Here is a 20,350-nt window from a genome sequence, read left to right as displayed (position 1 = left end):
TCCGGTATTGATATATTTCTCTCCCCAGTATTCTCTGATACGTACTTGCCGGTCTCAGCTATTTCCCGTACTTTCTCCTATTTCCCACATGGTTTCTTACACAGTGCCACTTTGTAGTAAGACAATTCCCAGCGCAAAGAAGAATCTGAATCTTAATTCTGTATTGTTCCAGCACATGCTTCTTAGAGATATAATCATGTTTCACTAAGCGGAGGTAGTAATTCCACTCACTGTATAAGACTGTTTTAAGAAGCAAGTTGGAGCAATTTTTCAAATAGAAAATCAACCAACAGCATTTAATTGTTTGCATCATTTAATTTGCTGTAATTTTATGTCATGATGTATAAGCAAAAATCTGCCTGCTTGATGGAAGCTGCGCTGTGTGATGCTCAGTTAACCCTGCCCCTGCCAACCCTCATAGGCGAGGACTATTTGGTGAGATCTGACAACCCAAGGCCCCATTCAGGATGCCTACCAGTCTCCCAACCCAGGGAGGCAGCTGAAGTGACAGTAAAAAGGAGGAGCTGCAGTTCACGGATGGACAACAAAGCCCTGCAAAGATCTTGAGCCCAGTAGATCTCTCTCATCTCCTGGATGATTTCAAAGGCATGGTGATGAGATTACTTACTGAACTGAATGAAATAACACAGGTGAGTTTCCACAAGGGGAAACCAAGTCTGAGAACACTCCAATCAAATATCGTCTGCTGAGTGCAGAGTTTGTTAGGAGTGGGTCCTGAGCACCACCAGAAGTTACACCCAAACCAAATAAATAAATAGCCTACTTCAATCTTTTACTATGAATCTATGTTTGTCTTAACATCGGATAAGTTTCTTGTGTGTATAACATGAAAATATTCTATTTTTTTTACTGATAGTCACTATTAAAATTAAGAGTGATTATTACTAACTGGGATTTAATATGATCACCATTTGATCTTTGGATTTTGGTTGCTTTATATTCTTAGTGTTCCTTTTTTCTATGAGTTTCTATTAGATAGTTTTTACTTGTGGTTCTCTTACTTTCTTTTATTTATTTTTCTAGATGTTTTTCCATTTAGATTTTTGTTTGAAGTTTGAATTAGTGCTTCTGTACATAAAATAATATATTTTTGTTCTGATATTAGTTTGTCTTCAATTCTCTCCTATTCTTTTATACAGCCTTTGTTTTCTTGTTGCCTCATTCTACTCTTGCTTGTATTTCCACCCCTGCATTTCTATTTCTCACTACACTAAACATTTTGTGTTCTTGAGTAGCGTGTGTGTGTATGTGTGTGTTTCCCCTGTAAAAGAATTCCTTTCAACATTTCTTGCAGTGCAGGCCTGGTTGTGGTAAACCAGGAAAAATTATCTGAGAAATCTTCATTTTCCACTAATATATAAGGGATAATTTTACATCTTCTTGGATGAAAGATTTTATCTTTTAAAATAAGAATAAGTCATTTCACTCTCTTCTACTCTTAGACTTTTTGCTGAGAAATCTGATAGCCTGACTGGGTACCTTTGTAGTTCTGTTCTATACTTTTTTCTTCTTTGCAGACTAATTTCTGTTTGGTTGGTTTTTTATTTCGGCCATCCCCGACTGTGCTCAGGACTTATTCCTGACTGCACTCAAGGATCACTTCAGGCAGGGCTTGGGGGGACAGAGATTGGACCCAAGTACAAGGCAGGCAGCCTATCCCTGTCCCATCTCTCTAGCCTTAGATGTGTACCCTGGCATTTCTGATGGCAACTTCACTGAATGTTTTCGCCCCACTAAATCCAGCAGTCGGGGAATTTCCTTCAAGTTCCCCTATAAACTTGTGAAGGAATCTAGCTAAGTCTCTAAGATGCTATCAGGTGTCTTGCAGAAGATAATGTTAAATATCTTTATTTGGAAGTTCTCAGTGGTCACCTACTATTGGAAAACTCCAAAAAGCTTTTATTACTCAGATGGTTGGTGGTTTCTCTAGCTCTCAAGTGTGTATGGGTCACACCGATTTTGTTAGTCTACAGATTCTGATTTAGTAGACCTGAGTCAGGACAGACTGAACATTTCAGTGTGCTAGCAGCACAATGTGAAAGTATTATTCATAATAAAATGGCAAAGTTGAAATTAAACTCTGGTCAAGTTCTAAAGAAGTCCTTTTTCACAATGCCTGAATGCAGAAAAGGAGTGTTGACTGATACATAAGAAAATATGTTTAAGACAAATTATTTTGGATAATTATCTGCAATGTTGACTTGGAGAAGAACTTACTCCCCAGCGAACAAATAAAGCAGCAAAAAGGTGGAGAAACAGAATGTGAAAAATTTTGAGAAAACAGAAAGAGCCCAAGACCTGCTACATTTCCAAAATAATGACCCCAAACACTGGGTGGTTTCTGACCACCCAGGCACTGCCAATAATAACAATTCAGGAGGATGAGAGAAAATGGCTCCATGGCTCAGAGACCAGCGATGTACTCCATTCACTCCCACTTCAGAAACAGTCGCTCCGCCAGCAACAGGAAACAAGACTACAGCCTGGCCGTGAGCACAACTTATGATCACCTTAAAACACAGAAAAGGGAGGATTTTGTCTCCTGGCACTTTTTATTTCAACCAGTGAAGGGTTTAATGGCCAGGGAATCTTCTTCTTGATCTCACATTAAAGACCATTGCAAAGCCCATGGGAAGTCCGCTCCATAGACAAAATCACCATCATTTGGACCAGCTACAAGCCATCAAGCAGCACATTGTCGCTTTTGTGGGCTCTAGGTGGAGTTTCTGGAGCATCCGCTGTCTTTTTTTGTCATTCATTGCCAACATTTAGGAAACACCACAAGCACATCTCTGTTTCCTTTGAAATTCTCTGACCATTTAAAGGATACTTGGTTTATCCATTGTTCTTGAGCCTACCTAACTGGGTCAGGGTTTATCAGATTCTAATTTCCCATTTATTGACGGTAGCTTAGAGTCAGATGTCCTTTTACTAACTGAACTATTTTTAAAGGAATTCCTCTGTTTTATTCTGCTTAACTTTTCTTGTATTACCTTTCCTATAAGAGCATAAGTTAATAGACTGCTTTATGATGATTGCTTAGGCAGCTTCTCACAGGATTACGAATTCCTAAAGGACAACAACTAGTCCTGTAACATACTACTGAACAAGAAGGAATATCTAGTACCAGCACTGCTGGCTGGTGCCATGTCACGCAAAGAGCAGAAACCGAAAAATATTTCGATAGATACAAAGATAAGCACTAGCAAAGAAATCTGATTATTATATAGTATTGCTTACTCAGAAGAATAACAGTACATTTTCACAAGAAAATGTACTTTGTCTCTCTTTAGTTTCTTTATTTCTGGGATATACAGATTTAGTGAATGTGAGCCTGCTAAGGCAATCTTTCCCAGTTCTTCCCAATTAAAATTCAGCAATATTCTCAGAACATCCCTTATGAGCTTTAATTATAAAAGCTTCAGGACACAGTTCCTGAGATGACATCCCTATGTATTCTTTGAGAAATTTCATTAATATAAAATATAACATTAGTGAACATCTGGCAGTTGCCTTTTCTATATTTTGCATCAAATAAAAGCTAGTACATAATATGTGTATTGCATACCTGGTCAAATTGAGGGTCTTCTCCACGCTGTAGAGATTTTGTCAATGGCTTTTCCTAGAAAGAAAAAGAATATATATAAAAAATAATTATCAAAAGCTCTCAGATATTATTAAAATGCCATTATTATTTTTTTCATTTATTTCTCTCTTTCTATAAAACCAGAGACTATAAAACCCAGCTCCTGGAAGAGAACAGCACAGAGTCTCCTGCCCCGGTGCCTGGATGTCCTGGCGGGGGTGGGGGAGGCCTGGAGGGGGCGGGTTGAGTTTCCCTCCCCGCCCCGAGCGGAGCTCTGACAGCCGACAGCCGAAGACCTCCAGAACCAGCCAGAACCATGCTGAGACCACTCTCCACACGCATTAAGGTACCGGCAGAGGAACAAAGGCATGCGGGTCCCGGGGCTGAGATCTCCAAAACTGCTCGGATTGGGGCTGAGCATCCTCCACCTGGATCCTCCATCTTCCAGTAGGCAGGGGTCACACCCACCAACTGGCCCCCTGGCACCGTGTAATCCCATCAATGGCCAAGACTCAGAGACTATAAAACCCAGCTCCTGGAATCGCGTGGCTGAGACATCTTATTATATCATTCTTACTTTGGACAACCTGGCAGGCTACCGAATGTAACCTGCCCACACGGCAGAGTCTGGCAAACTCCCCGTGGCGTACCCAATATGCCAAATATCAGTAACAATGATGGGTCTCATTCTCCTAACCCTGGAAGAGCCTTGAATATGGCACTTTTTAAAATCAGGGCTAGGACGAAGGAGACGTTACTGGGGCCTGCTCGAGGCAATTGACGAACAACAGGATGACCATGATCGTGATCATGATCTCTCTTTCTAGGACGAAGAGATGCTGGTTTTCAACTAGTGAAAAAATCTCCCTAATCTATTCTGATTTAACAGTAGTGCTTAATTATAATGGTCATGGTTCTTGCTATTCATCATAGATCCTGTGTTTCAATGCAAATCACACAAAAATGATAAGAATTACTTAAAAATGTTTGTACCTAATTTTGTACTTTACATTATAAAAAGTGGCAAGTGACACATTTACCAAGTTCCTAATTTAACAAAAGGAAGCATTAGGTATTTGACTGGAGAGATAACCTTCTCATCACACATTTACTATGTTTAATTGATGAATTTTAGACATATTTCATTTGTCCCACATCCACATATCTGCAAAACATAATCTTGGCAGTGACAAAGGTCTATAGAAATTACTTTTCTAGCCATTATATCTTTGTTTACATTAGGTGACCACAAATGATCTTCGGGCAGAATAAAAGATTCTTATCTTTATCTGTACCTTTTATTAGTCATGGAAACTAGGACTAATCCAAAATTTAGCTTATGATTTGAAAATATGTAAAAGATATAAGAATAGTAAGCTTTATTTTAGTCAACAAAGATGCCCTCAAAAAACTACCTTTGTAAAGTTATATATATATATATATATATTCATTCATTCTGCTTTACCTCTTTAATCTTTCTCTACCAGCAGAGATTATATATAAACCAAGGTAGATGGATGCAAGATTCATTACCATCCCCATTTCTTTACTTTTGAAGAAATGCCCTTACTGGGCTCATTCTGATGTCTGACTTTTTGTTTGATCCTTTGGGGGCCACACCCAGCAATGCTCAGTGGTTACTCCTGGCTCTGCACTCAGGAATCACTCCTTATAGTGCTTGGGGAAACCAGATGGGGTGCTGGAGACTGAACTGAATCTGGCTGGCCATAGATAAGGCAAGGACCCTACCTGCTGTATTATCCTATACATCTATACCATCTCTCAGGCTCCAAGCCACTTCTTCAAATATAATGGTTAACACTTTCCCAGTATTTTGTTTTCTCAGAACAGAGTGGCAGAAGGATCTGCTATATACTTCTCCCCTTCAACAATCTGATCTCAAGGAGAAAGCCACCGTGACTGGCTCTTAGGCTAGCTGAGCCCGCGGGGTCTCCTTGGGAGTCTGCCACCTCTGAATCTAAGAGATCTGCTCTACTGATCCATCAGAGAGGGATTTTCGGCTAAGGTGAAGAATTCTGTAGGGGTTTCAAGCATTTCCATAGGGGAAAAAAAGCAAGGATCTGTTTGTGCTTCTCACACCTTAGGAAGTTCCAACCTCCCTCACCCTTCCTTAGGAAAATACAAACTCTAAAAGCTCTTTGTATTCATACATGAAAAGCACAGATTTTTGTGTCCAAACAATCTCAGTGTATACCACCCACATTTTCAATTTATAGTCTTTTCAAACTGTGCACCTCTGAAGTCTGTAATAGGAAAGATGCCCATATACTTACTAGATGATACAGAGATAAATTTATGGAGACTCTTATGTATCAAAGGCATTTTATCTGCTGAATACAAGCAATGTATTAAATAAATCACTTTCTACTTCTGACATTTTGGCCACCTCAAAAATCCCAGAGTGCACCACAAAGGTAGAACTTTAATACTCCCCCACCCCAAATGCCTTTATTTTAATATTTTTTCCATTTTTAAATTGTAGGTACCAGGACTTACAGTACTGTTACTAAGAGGGTTCAGTGGTGTTGTCTTAAAAGATATATTTCAATAGATAGCTAATGCAGCAATGCCCTTGGAATAAGATGAAATAATTTATTTGCTAAACACATCAACAATGTTGCTCAAGATGATACATTACAATACATTACTGTCACTGTCACTGTCACTGTCTTCCCGTTGATCATCGATTTGCTCGAGCGGGCCCAGTAACGTCTCCATTGGAGACTTTGTTGTTACTGTGTTTGGCATATAGAAGACGTCACGGGTAGCCGTGCAGGCGAGATACTCTCGGTAGCTTGCCGGGCTCTCTGGGAGGGGCGGAGGAATCGAACTCGGGTCGGCCATGTTGGCTGCGTGCAAGGCAAACGCCCTACCGCTGTGCTATCGCTCCAGGCTTAAGGTTACATTTGCTTGTTCCCAGGAGCTACACTCGGCTCTGTGCTCCAAAGACCATGTGCAGTAAATGAGGTATCAAACTGAGGAGAATCCCATGCAGGGCAAGTTTAAGTCCCTGTCCTCTCTCTCCAGTCTCTCTGATTACAATATTCAGATGTAGTTGTTAACACGAGCCCTGGGTCCATTCAGTCCCTTGTTGGGACCCTGCTATTGGGGTGCTAGGAACTAAGGGCAACTGAGTCAAGAAATCAGATGCCCAGGAGTAAATATTATTCAGAGTCAATCAACTCCCAAGTTACAAAGCATAATATTAACTGTCTTCCTGTGTCGACACAGAAAGGACATTGCTTACAATACAAGTTCAGTGTCCTTAGATGGGTGTGACCTGACAAACCTAAGCTACCTGAGGAAGGACAAAAGAGTGTTTATCCTACACAAGAGGGCTTGAAATCTGGAAGATTTTTCTTGGAATCCCATGTACCTTATTTGTCATATACGCATTTGACTTAACTCTCTCTTTATTCCTCTTTTAGCAAAATGCAAATAAACAAGAAAATCTACTTCATACACTGAAGGATAAATGGAGTCCTAAATAATTGATAGATTTTGATAGAATTAAAATCCGTTGTAGCCTCGTTGTTACTGGAATTTGGTAAGATGAATATGTGTAACTTCCTTCATGATGATCAGGAGTAGATACTAAGTTCCATGTATTTTCTGGGTGCAATTCGCACCCCCACTGACATTAATTAAAGCTTTAATTTTAGCTTCCTGGAAGCTTCCAAGTGTAACTAGAAAGCAGAATTGTAGAATGCAGAATAAAAACATTATAAAGAGTAATTGTCTTCCTCTAAAAAAAAGCGTAGCATTTAATGACTTTAATTCTTAATATATAATTTAGATAAAATCTTTTAATTTAACATTGGAATGCTATAAAAAAAAGCCAACCTTAAAAAAATCTTTGTTTTTAAATCCCAACTTCTCTTGAAACTATTGTTTTTAAATTATACATACAGGTTTGTGCATAATTGACTCAGGATTTTGATACTACCAGATGCGGCGCGCCATAAGGCACATGTCTGGCATGAATAGTTATAAATGAATTTTCAGAATGGAAAATTTGGAATTTCTCTTCAGCTGAACACAGAGGGTAGGTGGTAAGCTGTCCCATCTACCCCATGCCCATGCTGATGGCACTCCTCATAACACAGAGCTATGACCCACCTGTTGAAATGTCACTAACACATTTCATCCAGAACACATGCTGGCCACTATTTAGTCTGAACCAAAGGAAAATGAGGTTTGAACTATTTTCATGCCTGACATATTTTTCTCTTCATATCTTACTTTTATAAAATCTTTTACACAATTTTGGAAAGAGATCTAAGGTCTGAGCCTGTGGACTTCGTTCTGAATACTGACCATCTATCCTGGAGGGATACCCTCCAGACATAAAGGGTAGCTGGGGTCCAAATCCCCTTCAACATACACTCCAGTCATTTTGACCTGGGGGACACTGAACAGGAAGACTGAGTAGCCTTGATGCTGCCTCATTTTGTCCACAAGTAAGAATGAACATCACTCCGGGGCATCCTGACTACCTTTCTAGAAGAAAGTCACATGGAAATTGATAAAAACTGTTTTTCTTTTATTCCCTTCAATTAATAAAACGAATATCTTTCAACAACACACTAGATTCTGATTTTTATTCCAAATATTGGGGGATAAGATCTGGGGAATGATTGAGGAAGTCTCTTTTAAATGAGTTTAATTTAACCTCAATCAACTGAAGGTACTAACAAGTAAGACGCTGCATGGTTCCCTCTGGCATGAAATATGAAGGTAGATTCCAATTTGAAAGAACATTTTTAGCACTTTCTTAAAACTAAAAACTCTTGAGAGCATCTGTCCTATTTTCAGATGGCTTTGAACATTTTAGGAAAGTCTATTTCTTTGCCAAATCTAATGTACACAGGTACAAATGAGTCCATTATTTGAAGAGTGGAGAGGAAACTTCAATTAAATTTGGCTATAAATTTCATCATCATTTTAATTGAGTGAAGGAGAAGCTCCCACAGGTATGCCTTTAGCCTACTGAGCTATCATCCCCTCCCACATATTTTTTGACAAAAAAATTAACCTAGCAGCTACCAAGAAATTTCCATTATAAGGTTATATACCCCAATTAAGTAGACATTTTTTTCAGGTAATTGATTAATTATCCAATTAGTTTAAGTTACAGATTTGATTTTCTGGCAAAATACAAGGAAATTTTCAGGGAATAAATAGTAGGAAAATAGATTTAAAATACCTATTTATTAAAAAATATCTCTCTTTTAAAGTGTTTTCAAAGGCAGTGGTCTAAATATAGGCAGTTGTGAAGTTATACAACTTCATGAAAAATAATAAGGTGTACACTTTAAAAGTGTGAATGAAGGGCAGAGAGAGAGAGTAAAGAGAATTATCAAGTATCAATTATAATACAGAAAATAAAGTGTTTGCCTTTCATAAATTGACCTGGGTTTTATTCCCGACACCCCATATGGTCCTGCAAATCTCCTATTAGGAGTTATCCTTGAGCACAGCTGGATGTCGTCCCCAAACAAAACAAAAATTGAACTATAAAAAAAATGTGTGACTGTTTAGGGATAGAGAGATATCATAGAGGCTAAAGTTCTAGCCCCGCATGCCTCTGACCCTGGGTGCTCCTGGTACTCATGTTTCCCCCAAACATCTACTGGCACCACAGCATGTCCAGGTAATCCTCTGCACCTCTACAAGGCCTTCTTGGCCAAAATTGTTGGGAGGATTCCCATTGCTCCTAGCACTGCTTGGGAGCTCCTTCTGCCCTCATCCAACTCAAAATAGCATAAATACTTAAAGGTCAGGTAAGGGGCTGAAGCAACAAAGTACATGCCTTCCATGTCCAAGGACCTGGGTTTAACCCCTCAAGCTCTCGCCACCCCTCCAAGAAGTTCTGGGTATGGCCCCAACCACTGAAAAGAAAGCAAAGAAAATCTTTTTGTGATGTATGGTAGGAATGAATTTTATGGTGCCTATCTCAATAATAGAGCAATATATCATTTTGCAATCAATAAAAATATTTAAAGATTATAGCATATATCTAATTCCTAAGCACCTCTAATAATCTCAGAAAATACTTATCTACTCCATTCCACCTCGTTTCCAACTTACATAGTTTAAACTTACATATTGAGTAGAAATTCAGAAAGACATCAGAAAATATCATTATAAGATATTGGTTAGGCTGGACAGTACTGTATATGTATGTGAATTTTTAAAAGATATAATGAAAAATGTCTCACTATTACCAGGACCTGTGGAGATCAAGATTTGTGCTGGTTAAAATAGCTACCCTGTTATAGTAATTATTGTGCCTGCCTAAAATGATATTAATGACTTTCAGAAATGCTGAAATGTCAAATTATAAAGTGTTTTCTGAAAACAGCAGTATTATATCTGAGAGACTTAAGAATGGACCTTCAATGCTTATTATTATATCAGATTATTGAAATTTTATCGGCATGTTTTGCCACTTAAAATATATGTATTTTCAATTATTATTTATTTGTGTTAAAATGTTTCTACAGGTTATCACTCATAAAGGTGGAAATGCATTATATAAAAAAGAGTGGAAGTAAGCTATTGTTGAGGATATGGAGAAAACAGAACTCTTTGTGGCAATGCATATGGGAACACCCTCTATAGAAAAATATTAGAGTTCCCTCAAAAATAAAACAGAAATTCCATGTGATCCAATACCACTCCTAAGCATTTATTCAAAGGAAATAAAAACACAAATTCAAAAGGATATGTGTACCCCTATGTTCTCTCATCACTGTTCATGGTTACCAAGACCAGGATCAACTGAAATGCCTAATAACAGATGACTATCTAAAGAAGATACGGTATGTACACTCAATGAAATGCTACTGACATCTGAAAAGGTGAAATTATGCCCTTTGGGGAAAAAATGGAAGGACCTTTGTGAAATTATGCTAAGTGAATAAGTAAAAAAGAAAAACACTGGTTGAATGTTTCACTCAAATAGGAACTATAAGTAACTAAAACAGAAATGCGCAAAAACAATATAAACTAACATCCTTGCTTGGTCAAAACTATGGTGACGACCAGAGAGAAGGGGAAGCAAGAGTGGGAGAGAGGAAGAAAGGGCTTTCCACAGTGACCTGACATTTGGTGCTGGAGATGGTGACAATTACACACAATAAGGACACATGAAATGCAATAACTATAATTTCATATTAATATCAATTCTGTGGATAAAATTAAAAGAAAGATAATTAAAATGCTGCCTCCACGAATAGTAAAAAATAAGCATATAATCAGAAATAATTGACTGAAAATAACTTGTGGAATGACCTTCCCCTGGTTTTCCATTATCAAAAAGAAGAAACTTTGATAACATTCTTAAAAACTGGACAAAGAAATCATGTTCTCACTCCTGGGTGAAGTGAATTAAATACAATTAGGTCGATGTAACATCTAATTAGGTTTTTTTTTATGACACAATACATTTCTTATGGTTTACCAGGTATAAGATTCAACCCAAGTTTTAGTATCATAGCATTTTATAGTTCATTTCATAGCTGAAAAGATTTAAGAACCATTTAAAGACTGCTTTTCTCCTACATGATCCAAGAATACTCATAATAAGGAGAACTTACACCAAATAGAAGAGTGTGAAACAACAACAAAAACAAATTTATAAGCTCATCTGAAAGATGAACTCATTCAGTAGCTGAGCGAAATTTTCAACAGCATTATCTATTTTAGTTATATTTGTGTTAGAGCAAGTTTTCCATTTTCTGATCTTTGTATCCAAGCTGAGCTGCTTTGCTATAAAATGGGTACTGTAAAAATTTGAAAACTAAGTCAGAACTTTGTCAAGTATAATATAATTATTCACATCTGATCAGAATAGATTCTTCCTGTCTAAGACCATCATTACATTTATTCTATCACAAACTAGGGAACTAAGTCCAGATTTTTTTTAAATATTTCCCTTATGAGTTTTATTGAAGCAATGGAAGTTGGGGGGTTGTTAAAAGAGGGGTATGGCTCAAAAGACTAGGTATTATCCTTATGGATAAACTGACTCTTGAACACACAGGGCAGAAAGAAATTAAAGCTGGTGTTTCTGTTACTTTCACACCATTAGTCAACAGACATGTAACACCCAGTTAGTATATGAAGATTAACATAAATGACTGTAGAAAAACCACCACTTGCAAATCTGGGCATGATGAAACATTATCATTAACAATCACATGATTGAGGTTAGTTAATGGCTATCAGAGTATGGACACGACTGATTAAAATAGGCTTTATAAAGATATACCAGATGGAGATCAAAACATAATTAGAGGCAACAACTCAGCCTTTAATTAATGCAGAGGTATTTTGCAGTTTACAAATTACTTAAACATTAAATCGTTTCTGATTAAAGGATCTAATATTTTGATATCTAGAAATGAACAGACAACTCATGTATTTGAAAAGGTGAAACACAAGACTGCTTAAATTCTATGTAAACTAGAAATAAAGACATTTTTATATTTTATTTATTTCTTTTTAATTTTTATTAGTGAAACACCATGAGGTACAGTTGTAGACTTACAAAGTTTTGTTCTTGATGACATTTTTACAAGTAAAAATAAATTGTATTTTAAGTTTAGTGTGTTACCTCTTATCAGATACAATCTACAATCACAAACTGAAGCTGGGGTGACTATCTCACTTGCCTAAGACTTGGCTCACTTAGAGTAGTGATCACAGTCATTAAAAATGGGACTGGAGTACAGGAGATAAGCTCTTGTCTTGCATTTGGCTTCCCCCCGTTAAATCACTGATATTGCATGTGATCCCCCAAGGATTTTGGGGTCACTCAGGAATCCCAGAGCACTAATGGGTGTGGCCCCAAGTCCCCCCTTCCCCACCTCCCAAATGATTAGAACTACTAAGAAAAATCTTCATAGGTACTTTGCTGGTATTGGGTCACCATTATGTATTATAGCACAGTGTCTGGCCCATTTCAAGGTTAACAGGAAAGTCACTAGCCCTGTCGTATCACTGGCCAGCAGCTAGAAACCTAAGGTTCAGGGTTGAGGTACAAAAGCTTTTCAAGAGACATTACCATCTTCACCTAGAACAACATTAGCATGCAGTAAGGCTGTCATTAGCTAATTGCATGGCCTTTTGCTGTTGTGCCAGCTGGCTGTGACTAAAGTTTGCACAGGCTTGGTCTCAAGGCATGACATACTTCATTACAGATTCAGTGTAGTACAATAGAGATTAGCATTTGTATTCTTACAAGGTTTTATACACCAAAAACATATTTTGTGTGACTTGGTTTACTTATAATTCTAATATTAAAACAAAAATCTCCTGGTTTCCTTTTATATTAGCAAAGTGGTTGGGTCATACCATGTTACTGTCTCTATGCTAGCATGCACAGATGCACAGTCAGCATTTTGATGAATGGGAGCCTGTCCCTCCACACGTATGTTCCATGCAGGGTTAATATCTTAAAAATACCTCCTGTATCTTGTTAATTAGCTATATTGTGAACAGGGGCCATTAAGGCTGAAGCAATCCCAATATGAAACCCACCATTTTTTTGGGTCACCATTCATCAGGAATGTGTTTTAAATATCAAAACCTGAGAGGAAGGGGAACAGGACTTCACTCATCAAAGCTGCTGTTGGACAAGATGACAGGTAGATGTGTTTTCTCTCTTTGAAGTCATGCAGATCTTTTCCCTCTCCCAATTCCAGTCAAAGTTGAAAGAGAATAAATTGCTTGCTTTCATAGTAAGTCTTAAGTGGCATAGAATTTCTCCTTCCTGTTGACATTTTATGCTGATAAACTACATATCCAGATAAAGTCCCGGGCCCAATACCCAATTAAGCTTCTACTACAACTCCTAATAGGGACAATGAAAGTTTAAATGAGGGTGGATTCTCTAAGACAGGACCTCTATACCCAGAAAAGCAGAGAGCAAATGCTATACTCATTTTTCACATTTATTAGAGCTAAAATGTGGTCTGACTGATAACATTTTATAGAGGAAAGAACAAATGATAGATTACATTAAAAACTGTCTGTCAGAAACACAGACTATTAGTAGGATTCTGAAGAAATACCAAGCGTCTAAAGTTTTTGGTCTGATTACAGGAAGGAGAATAAACAAAAGAGACAACCTGGAAAAGGCAATTGAAAATGCTTTAATATACAAAATTTTACCTATGAGATCAGTAACTTCTGGAGCGGTCATATATGAGATGGCAACTCTTGGCTCCGCTATCATATTACATATTGAAAGGTTCTAAAAGAGAGTGCTTATCACAAGAAACAGAACGGAAAGAAAGTGAGGTGATGTAATTATTGTGGCAATCATTTTTAGGATATACACATCTATCAAATCATTGTATTGGACAGCTAAAATTAGGATAGTATTATAAACCGAAATATTCTTTTGATTTAATGACTTTTAAAAAAGATTAAGTATTTCTTACTCTGAGGTTTTCAATACTCAAATATGTGAATGGGGAAAAATTATAGCTAAGTTTTCTAGCTATACTTATTTCAACTATCTGATCACATTTTCCAGGACCTCACTTTATGTACCCGTTAGGCCTCAAGGATTGTTGTGGAGATACAGTAAAATAGTGGGGGGGGGGGTGCAGTTTTCTCTTGTTCATTTGTTTGCCTCTGCCACTTCCCAGAGTATGATCCTATAAGTATACAGATCCAGTCTGCTTTTATAAAGTATTTTTTTAGTTTTATTTTTTTCTCATTGTCATGACAGAGTTTAGGACAACCATCTGGCATCTGGCATTAAGAGTGACAACATCAGGCATTCAACCACACTGCTTAAACCTTCAGTTCTTTAGAATATACAGAGAGAGAGAGAGAGAGAGAGAGAGAGAGAGAGAGAGACAGAGACAGAGAGAGACAGAGAGGGACAGACAGACAGACAGAGACAGAGAAGTCAACCAGGTTGACTTCCAAATAAACAGGCCAAAATTTGGTTACTTGATCCTTTATAACTATGAGATTAGCAGTGCTATGAAATCTGCTCACCTTAGTATAACCTAGGGATAACTTCAAATGCTTCACTCCTCCTCTCTAATCCTCTCAACCATTCTACAGAACTAGATACTGTTATTCCAATGTTGCAAAGGAGAAAAAAAAGATGTATCCAATGGCTCATGACTACACACTACCAGCCAGGTGAAATCAGAATTCACATTCAGATGATGTTGAATTAAAAAGTTGTTTTGTCTTTAACCTTATTTATTTTTATATTCATTATATCTTCAAAGTGATCATTATGAAAGTTCTTGAATTTTCAAAAGCTATTGAGCTCTTGTTTTTAGAAAAATGTCTGTTGAGAAGGTAATTGCCAATGACTACAGTAGCAGGTGCAATATAAACTGAGAGACTATGATATAATGACAGCACACATTTGGAGACTGTGTCCAACTGCTAAGAGTCATCTTGACTCTCCTCTTCACTTAATCCCAGGCTGAAGAGGGAACAGGTGACTATATCAATGAATAATGAGGTATCCTTAGATGGCCCAAGACAGAAAGCTGAGAATCAATGTCCCCTATAGTCAGCATATTATAAGTCATTCATCTGAGGAGTACAAAGGACAAAAATAATCTATCATTATTAATTGAGATGTTGCCAGCTAACCCTTAGAAATATACAGGTTCCTACAAAGTCATTTTTTGAAGATACATGTTAATATTTTTTGTTTTTGTTTGTTTGGGGGCCACATCTGGTGATGCTCAAGGGTTACTCATGGTTCTGTGCTCAGGTTTGTTTGGGGGCCACATCTGGTGATGCTCAAGGGTTACTCATGGTTCTGTGCTCAGGAATTATTTCTGGCAGTGTTCAGGGAACCAAATAGGATGTTAGGATCAAATCCAGGTAAACCATGTGCAAGGTGAGTACCCCACCCACTCCCACTATACTATCTCTCTGACTCCTGTTACTGATTTTTAAAATCTATTTACTTGTTCAGTTTTCTAGAACCATTTATTCTTTACTGTATTTAAAGTGGTATTCTAGACTGGGGTATGAGAGAATGAAAGAGAGAGAGAATTCAAACACAGATATTATCATGAGGAACTTAATCTGGAAAAGTATTCTTTAAACTTTAAAAAGTTATGGAAGTTGGTTTCCACCCATCAAAAACCTTTACATTATAGTTCTATACACACACACACACATATGCACACAATTGAAAATGTTGTAAGACATCATTTACTCTAGAAGCTTACACTAATGTTTTCTAGTTAATTATATTTCCATTTAACAAAGACATCTTCGAGAGATTAAAACGTGGCTTGAATTACATATTTATGTATAAACCCACATATGCATGATTGTACCAAATCAGAAGGGAAGAAGTAGAAGATTTTAGAAGATGAGGAATGCGAGTTGGTCCTTGAAAGATAGTTGGGGGGCTGGAGCGATAGTACAGCGGGTAGGGCATTTGCCTTGCTTGTGGACAACCCGGGTTCGATTCCCAGCATCCCACACTGTCCCCCGAGCATTGCCAGTAGTGATTCCTGAGTGCATGAGCCAGGAGAAAAGGAGAAACCCCTGTGTATCACCGGGTGTGACCCAAAAAGCAAAATAAATAAATAAATAAAAAGAAAGAAAAAGAAAGATAGTTGAGGTGAGGAGAGGAATAGGATTCTAGGTAGGGGGTAGGATTCTAGATAGAGGGGTAAGTCTGCATAAGTTCATGGTGGCAAGAAAACAGAGAATTGAAACAATTGGAGAAAATAAGACTGGTTGTAGGTGGTCAAAATAATGGAATGACAGACAAGGAATGAAGATTCGGAACAAAAGCATGAAGAAACAGGGTTGCATTTAGGAAATTTTTCAGAAGAGAAAGAACTGGTGAGAGTCTCCTCGACTCTTTTCTCCAGTTTAAGATACATATCTTGTCATGCACTGTAGCACTGTCCTCTCATTGTTCATCTATTTGCTCGAGCGGTCCCAGAAACGTCTCCATTGTGAGACTTGTTACTATGCTTGGCATATCGAATATGTCACAGGGAGCTTGCCAGGCTTTGCCGTGTGGGCGAGATACTCTCGGTAGCTTGTCGGGCTCTCCGAGAGGGGCGGGGAAGTCGAACCTGGGTGAGCTGCGTGCAAGGTAAACGCCCTACCAGCTGTGCCTTCACTCCAGCCCAGCAATCATCAGTAGTATTATCATATTTATAGTACCTAGGGGAAACATTTAAGCTAATAGTAAAATTGACTAAGATTTTTTTAACTTGTTAGTGGCCCAATTTATGTCAAATATTTAACAGAACAAAAAAATGACACTTAAGGGGCCAGCAAGGGAGCAAGTAACGAGAAGAGTTATTTGCCTTCTATGCTGCTGATCCCTGTTCAACACAGAGCATCACCAGGTTCACAGAACTCAGAGCCAAGAGAAAGCCCTGAACACCCCTGTGTGATCTAAAAAGCCAAAGCATTAGAATTAGTAAGAACCACCAAACAGCTGTTTACTTTTGCTGAGGTGCAAATGTTACATCATTTAGGTTATATAATCCTTATTATGAAACAATTCCAAACTTCTTAGAACAATAACAAATGTTCAGAGGAGTAAGTACAAAATTCTGCTAGCCTTCATTCCTTAAATTACTGGGAAATCATTTTAGTTACTTTCAGTAAATTGGACTGGAGCAATAGCACAGTGGGTAGGGCGTTCGCCTTGCACACAGCCAACATGGCCGACCCGAGTTCGATTCCTCTGCCCCTCTCGGAGAGCCCGGCAAGCTACCGAGAGGATCTCGCCCGCACAGCAGAGCCTGGCAAGCTACCCGTGGACGTATTCAATATGCCAAACACAGTAACAACAAGTCTCACAATTTGTTGTGGGACGTTACTGGTGCCCACTCGAGCAAATCGATGAACAATGGGAGGACAGTGACAGTGCAGTAAATCAGATATGCTCAGCTACAACTATCTTATGGGTAGTCTGGAAATACTAATAAATTTATATAAAATCACTGCTAGAAACACTGAGGGCTAAATGGATCTAAACATAGAAAACTCTAGCTGTACACATCTTACATGGTAAAGGAAAACAGAAACTATATTACTGTGTAAGAACTTCTGTTCTGAGCAGCAAGATAGTACAGGGACTAAGGTGCTTATCTTGCATCTCAGGGATACAGTTCAAATTCTTGACACATATGGTCCCTTAACAGAACCAGGAATAGCTCCTGAGCACTACGTGCAGGGCAGCCCCCTTAGAGACAAATGAGAGAGAGAGAGAGAGAGAGAGAGAGAGAGAGAGAGAGAGAGAGAGAGAGAGTTTGATTTGTCTTTTAAGAAGCCTTTGGTACATGTACTAAGATAATGTATGGGTTGATTCCACCTTTTCCTTTAATCAGATATTAACAGCAGAGAGCACAACAGATAGGGGACTTGCCTTACACACTGCAGACCTGTTTTGACCCCCAGCACACTATAAGGTCCCCTGAGCTCTACCAGAACTGAGCCTTAAGCACACTTTGACTTCTATTCTCATAAATTATGCCAGTGAATTGGATATCAGCTATCATATGCTAAATTCATTACCCTGGTGAATGGTTTTTCTTTTTTTACGTGACACTGGTTAAAATTGGGGTGCCAACAGTCATACAGATTTTACTTTTCAGAGTTTTTATCCCTTTCTTGATACTTAGGGCTTTAGGGGCTGTCATTTAGCAATGATAGAAATAGTACAGTGCGACAGTGTGCTTGCTTTGCCTATTGACAACCAAAGTTCAATCCCTTTCACCCTCTCTGTATGGTCTCTAGAGCACTGAAGTGACCCAAAAACAGAAAAGAAAATAAGCAAATATAAGGCTTTATGCATGTAAGCTACCACTGAGCTGTTTCCCTAGCCCAGTTTTCAACATTTTAGAAAGAAAATTCATGGGGAAAAAAATCAACATCTTAACTGAAAATACAGCATATACGTATCTAGGTCACTGACAGAATATACCATGATATTAATTCTTTACTTTTCTTCCCTGTACACACAAGTGAGTTTCTGCTTCCTCCCTTTAGATTTTCTGATCATGCCTGGCTACAATATCTTGTCATAGGAACATTTATTTGAACAATGAGCTTCAGATACAAATGTCCCGTCTGGTTTTGGCTATGTGATAAGCGAATCAAAAGTTCTGCAGAAAGTAGCAGAACAACAGACTAAGGTAATTCAGAACCGCTCACTTGGAAATGCTGCATGTAATATAACATGCAGACTTTTAATGCAGAAACGAGGGTACTGGAAGATAGATCCAAATGCTGGAGTCCACGCCTTGCAGGTGGGAGCCTCAGATTCGATCCCAGATACCTCGTGGCTCCCTCAACTCATTTATGCTTCCCAAACAAACAAAAAAGAAATCAAAACATAAATGAGCTCATAAAAAAGAAAAAGGGGGAATGAAAAGCAGGAAGGTTTGAGGTAATATATAGACTTTACAGGACAGTTGGTTTCATTATTCTAGATGTACTTTTTTGTTGTGCACTTACAAACTGGATTTTGAAAACTAGGATAATGGAAGTAAGACACACAGTCTGATACTAAACAATGATCTAGGGTGAAATCTATCTACTGTTACAAGAATAAAATATATTCCAACAGTCCCTCTTTGGGTTTTAGGCAAAAACAATAACAAAATTTCCCCCAAGAATTTGAAATCACAGACTTATCCCATGTGTTTGAAGTTTACCTTTTTGTCACCTTTAGAAACTTTGCAGAAACTACCAAAACAGGAAATTAACGTAATATTTGGTCCCGGATGGTTACAATGTAAGGTAAACAAAGGTATTCAAGAAAAACCATATAGGAGAGATACCTCCATATTACAAGATTTCCAGAAAAATGAGCTTCACTAAGGATTTACAAAGAAAAGTTTTCAAGTGTATAAACAATTTATCATAAGCAAGAGTTAGCTTGCTTATGAAGCATAAATAGACGTGTAATCTCCCCCAAATGGCAAAACATACTAATCTAGAAGACATAAGAATGTACATGTGAGATTATAGACATAAGATACAAATTATAAACTTAAGAAATACATTCCATCCTCAAGTCCACTTAAATAAATTAAAAATAAAAAAGAAGAATCAGCAAAACAAAGGAATAGACAGTATCCAATGAAAATAAATCCTTGGTGTTTGACAACAGAACTATGGTTACAAAATAGGTAGGGAGAGAGATGAAGAAGAAATGGTAGACAAGAGGAGACAGAAGGATGGTGGTTAAGAGCCTTTGGCACATTGGTGGTGGTGGATGTGCTGTTAAATGAAGGCCAAAAGCATTAACATTTACACTACTGTTACCTCAATAAAAATGAAAAGGAAAAGAAAACAAAATAGCAGTTTTCTAAATAAAAACTAAAATCATCAAAATTATAGCTCCCAAATGGGAAGTTAAAACCACAGATTAGAGACAAAGCCCGAGAGACTATTAATGAATTGAATACTAACCCAAGAAAATTATTCAGAATGCACAAGAGAGGACAGAGAATAAAATCAAGACTTTTTTAAAAGCAATATAGGCCAAGAAACTTCAATATATATTTAAGAGCAATGCCAGAAAAAGGAAGGAAAGTAAAAAGTGAAAACATTCAAATAATTAATTCAAATAATTTGTGTAAAATATTCTCATATTTGCTGAATAGTATAAATTCAAAATTAAAACAGGAAAATTAAAAATATCAACTTAATAAAGTAAAAGTATAGAACTCCAAATAGAGA

General features: G+C 37.7%; 1 protein-coding gene across 4 annotated transcripts in view; it reads right to left on the bottom strand.

The window, feature by feature from the left end:
* Positions 1-20,350, bottom strand: part of FRY (FRY microtubule binding protein) — a 381,871-nt gene that overhangs the window by 185,957 nt on the left and 175,564 nt on the right. For all 4 annotated transcript variants that reach the window (XM_056110039.1, XM_056110037.1, XM_056110038.1 and 1 more), the window contains exon 3: positions 3,590-3,643. In XM_056110039.1, the coding sequence (XP_055966014.1) occupies positions 3,590-3,643 (54 nt within the window). The remainder of the gene's footprint in view (positions 1-3,589; positions 3,644-20,350) is intronic.

The sequence above is a fragment of the Sorex fumeus genome, unplaced genomic scaffold (assembly GCF_029834395.1).
Source record: "Sorex fumeus unplaced genomic scaffold, SorFum_2.1 ptg000008l, whole genome shotgun sequence".
Taxonomy (NCBI): Eukaryota; Metazoa; Chordata; class Mammalia; order Eulipotyphla; family Soricidae; genus Sorex; species Sorex fumeus.
This window is presented reverse-complemented; position numbering and strand designations above follow the sequence as displayed.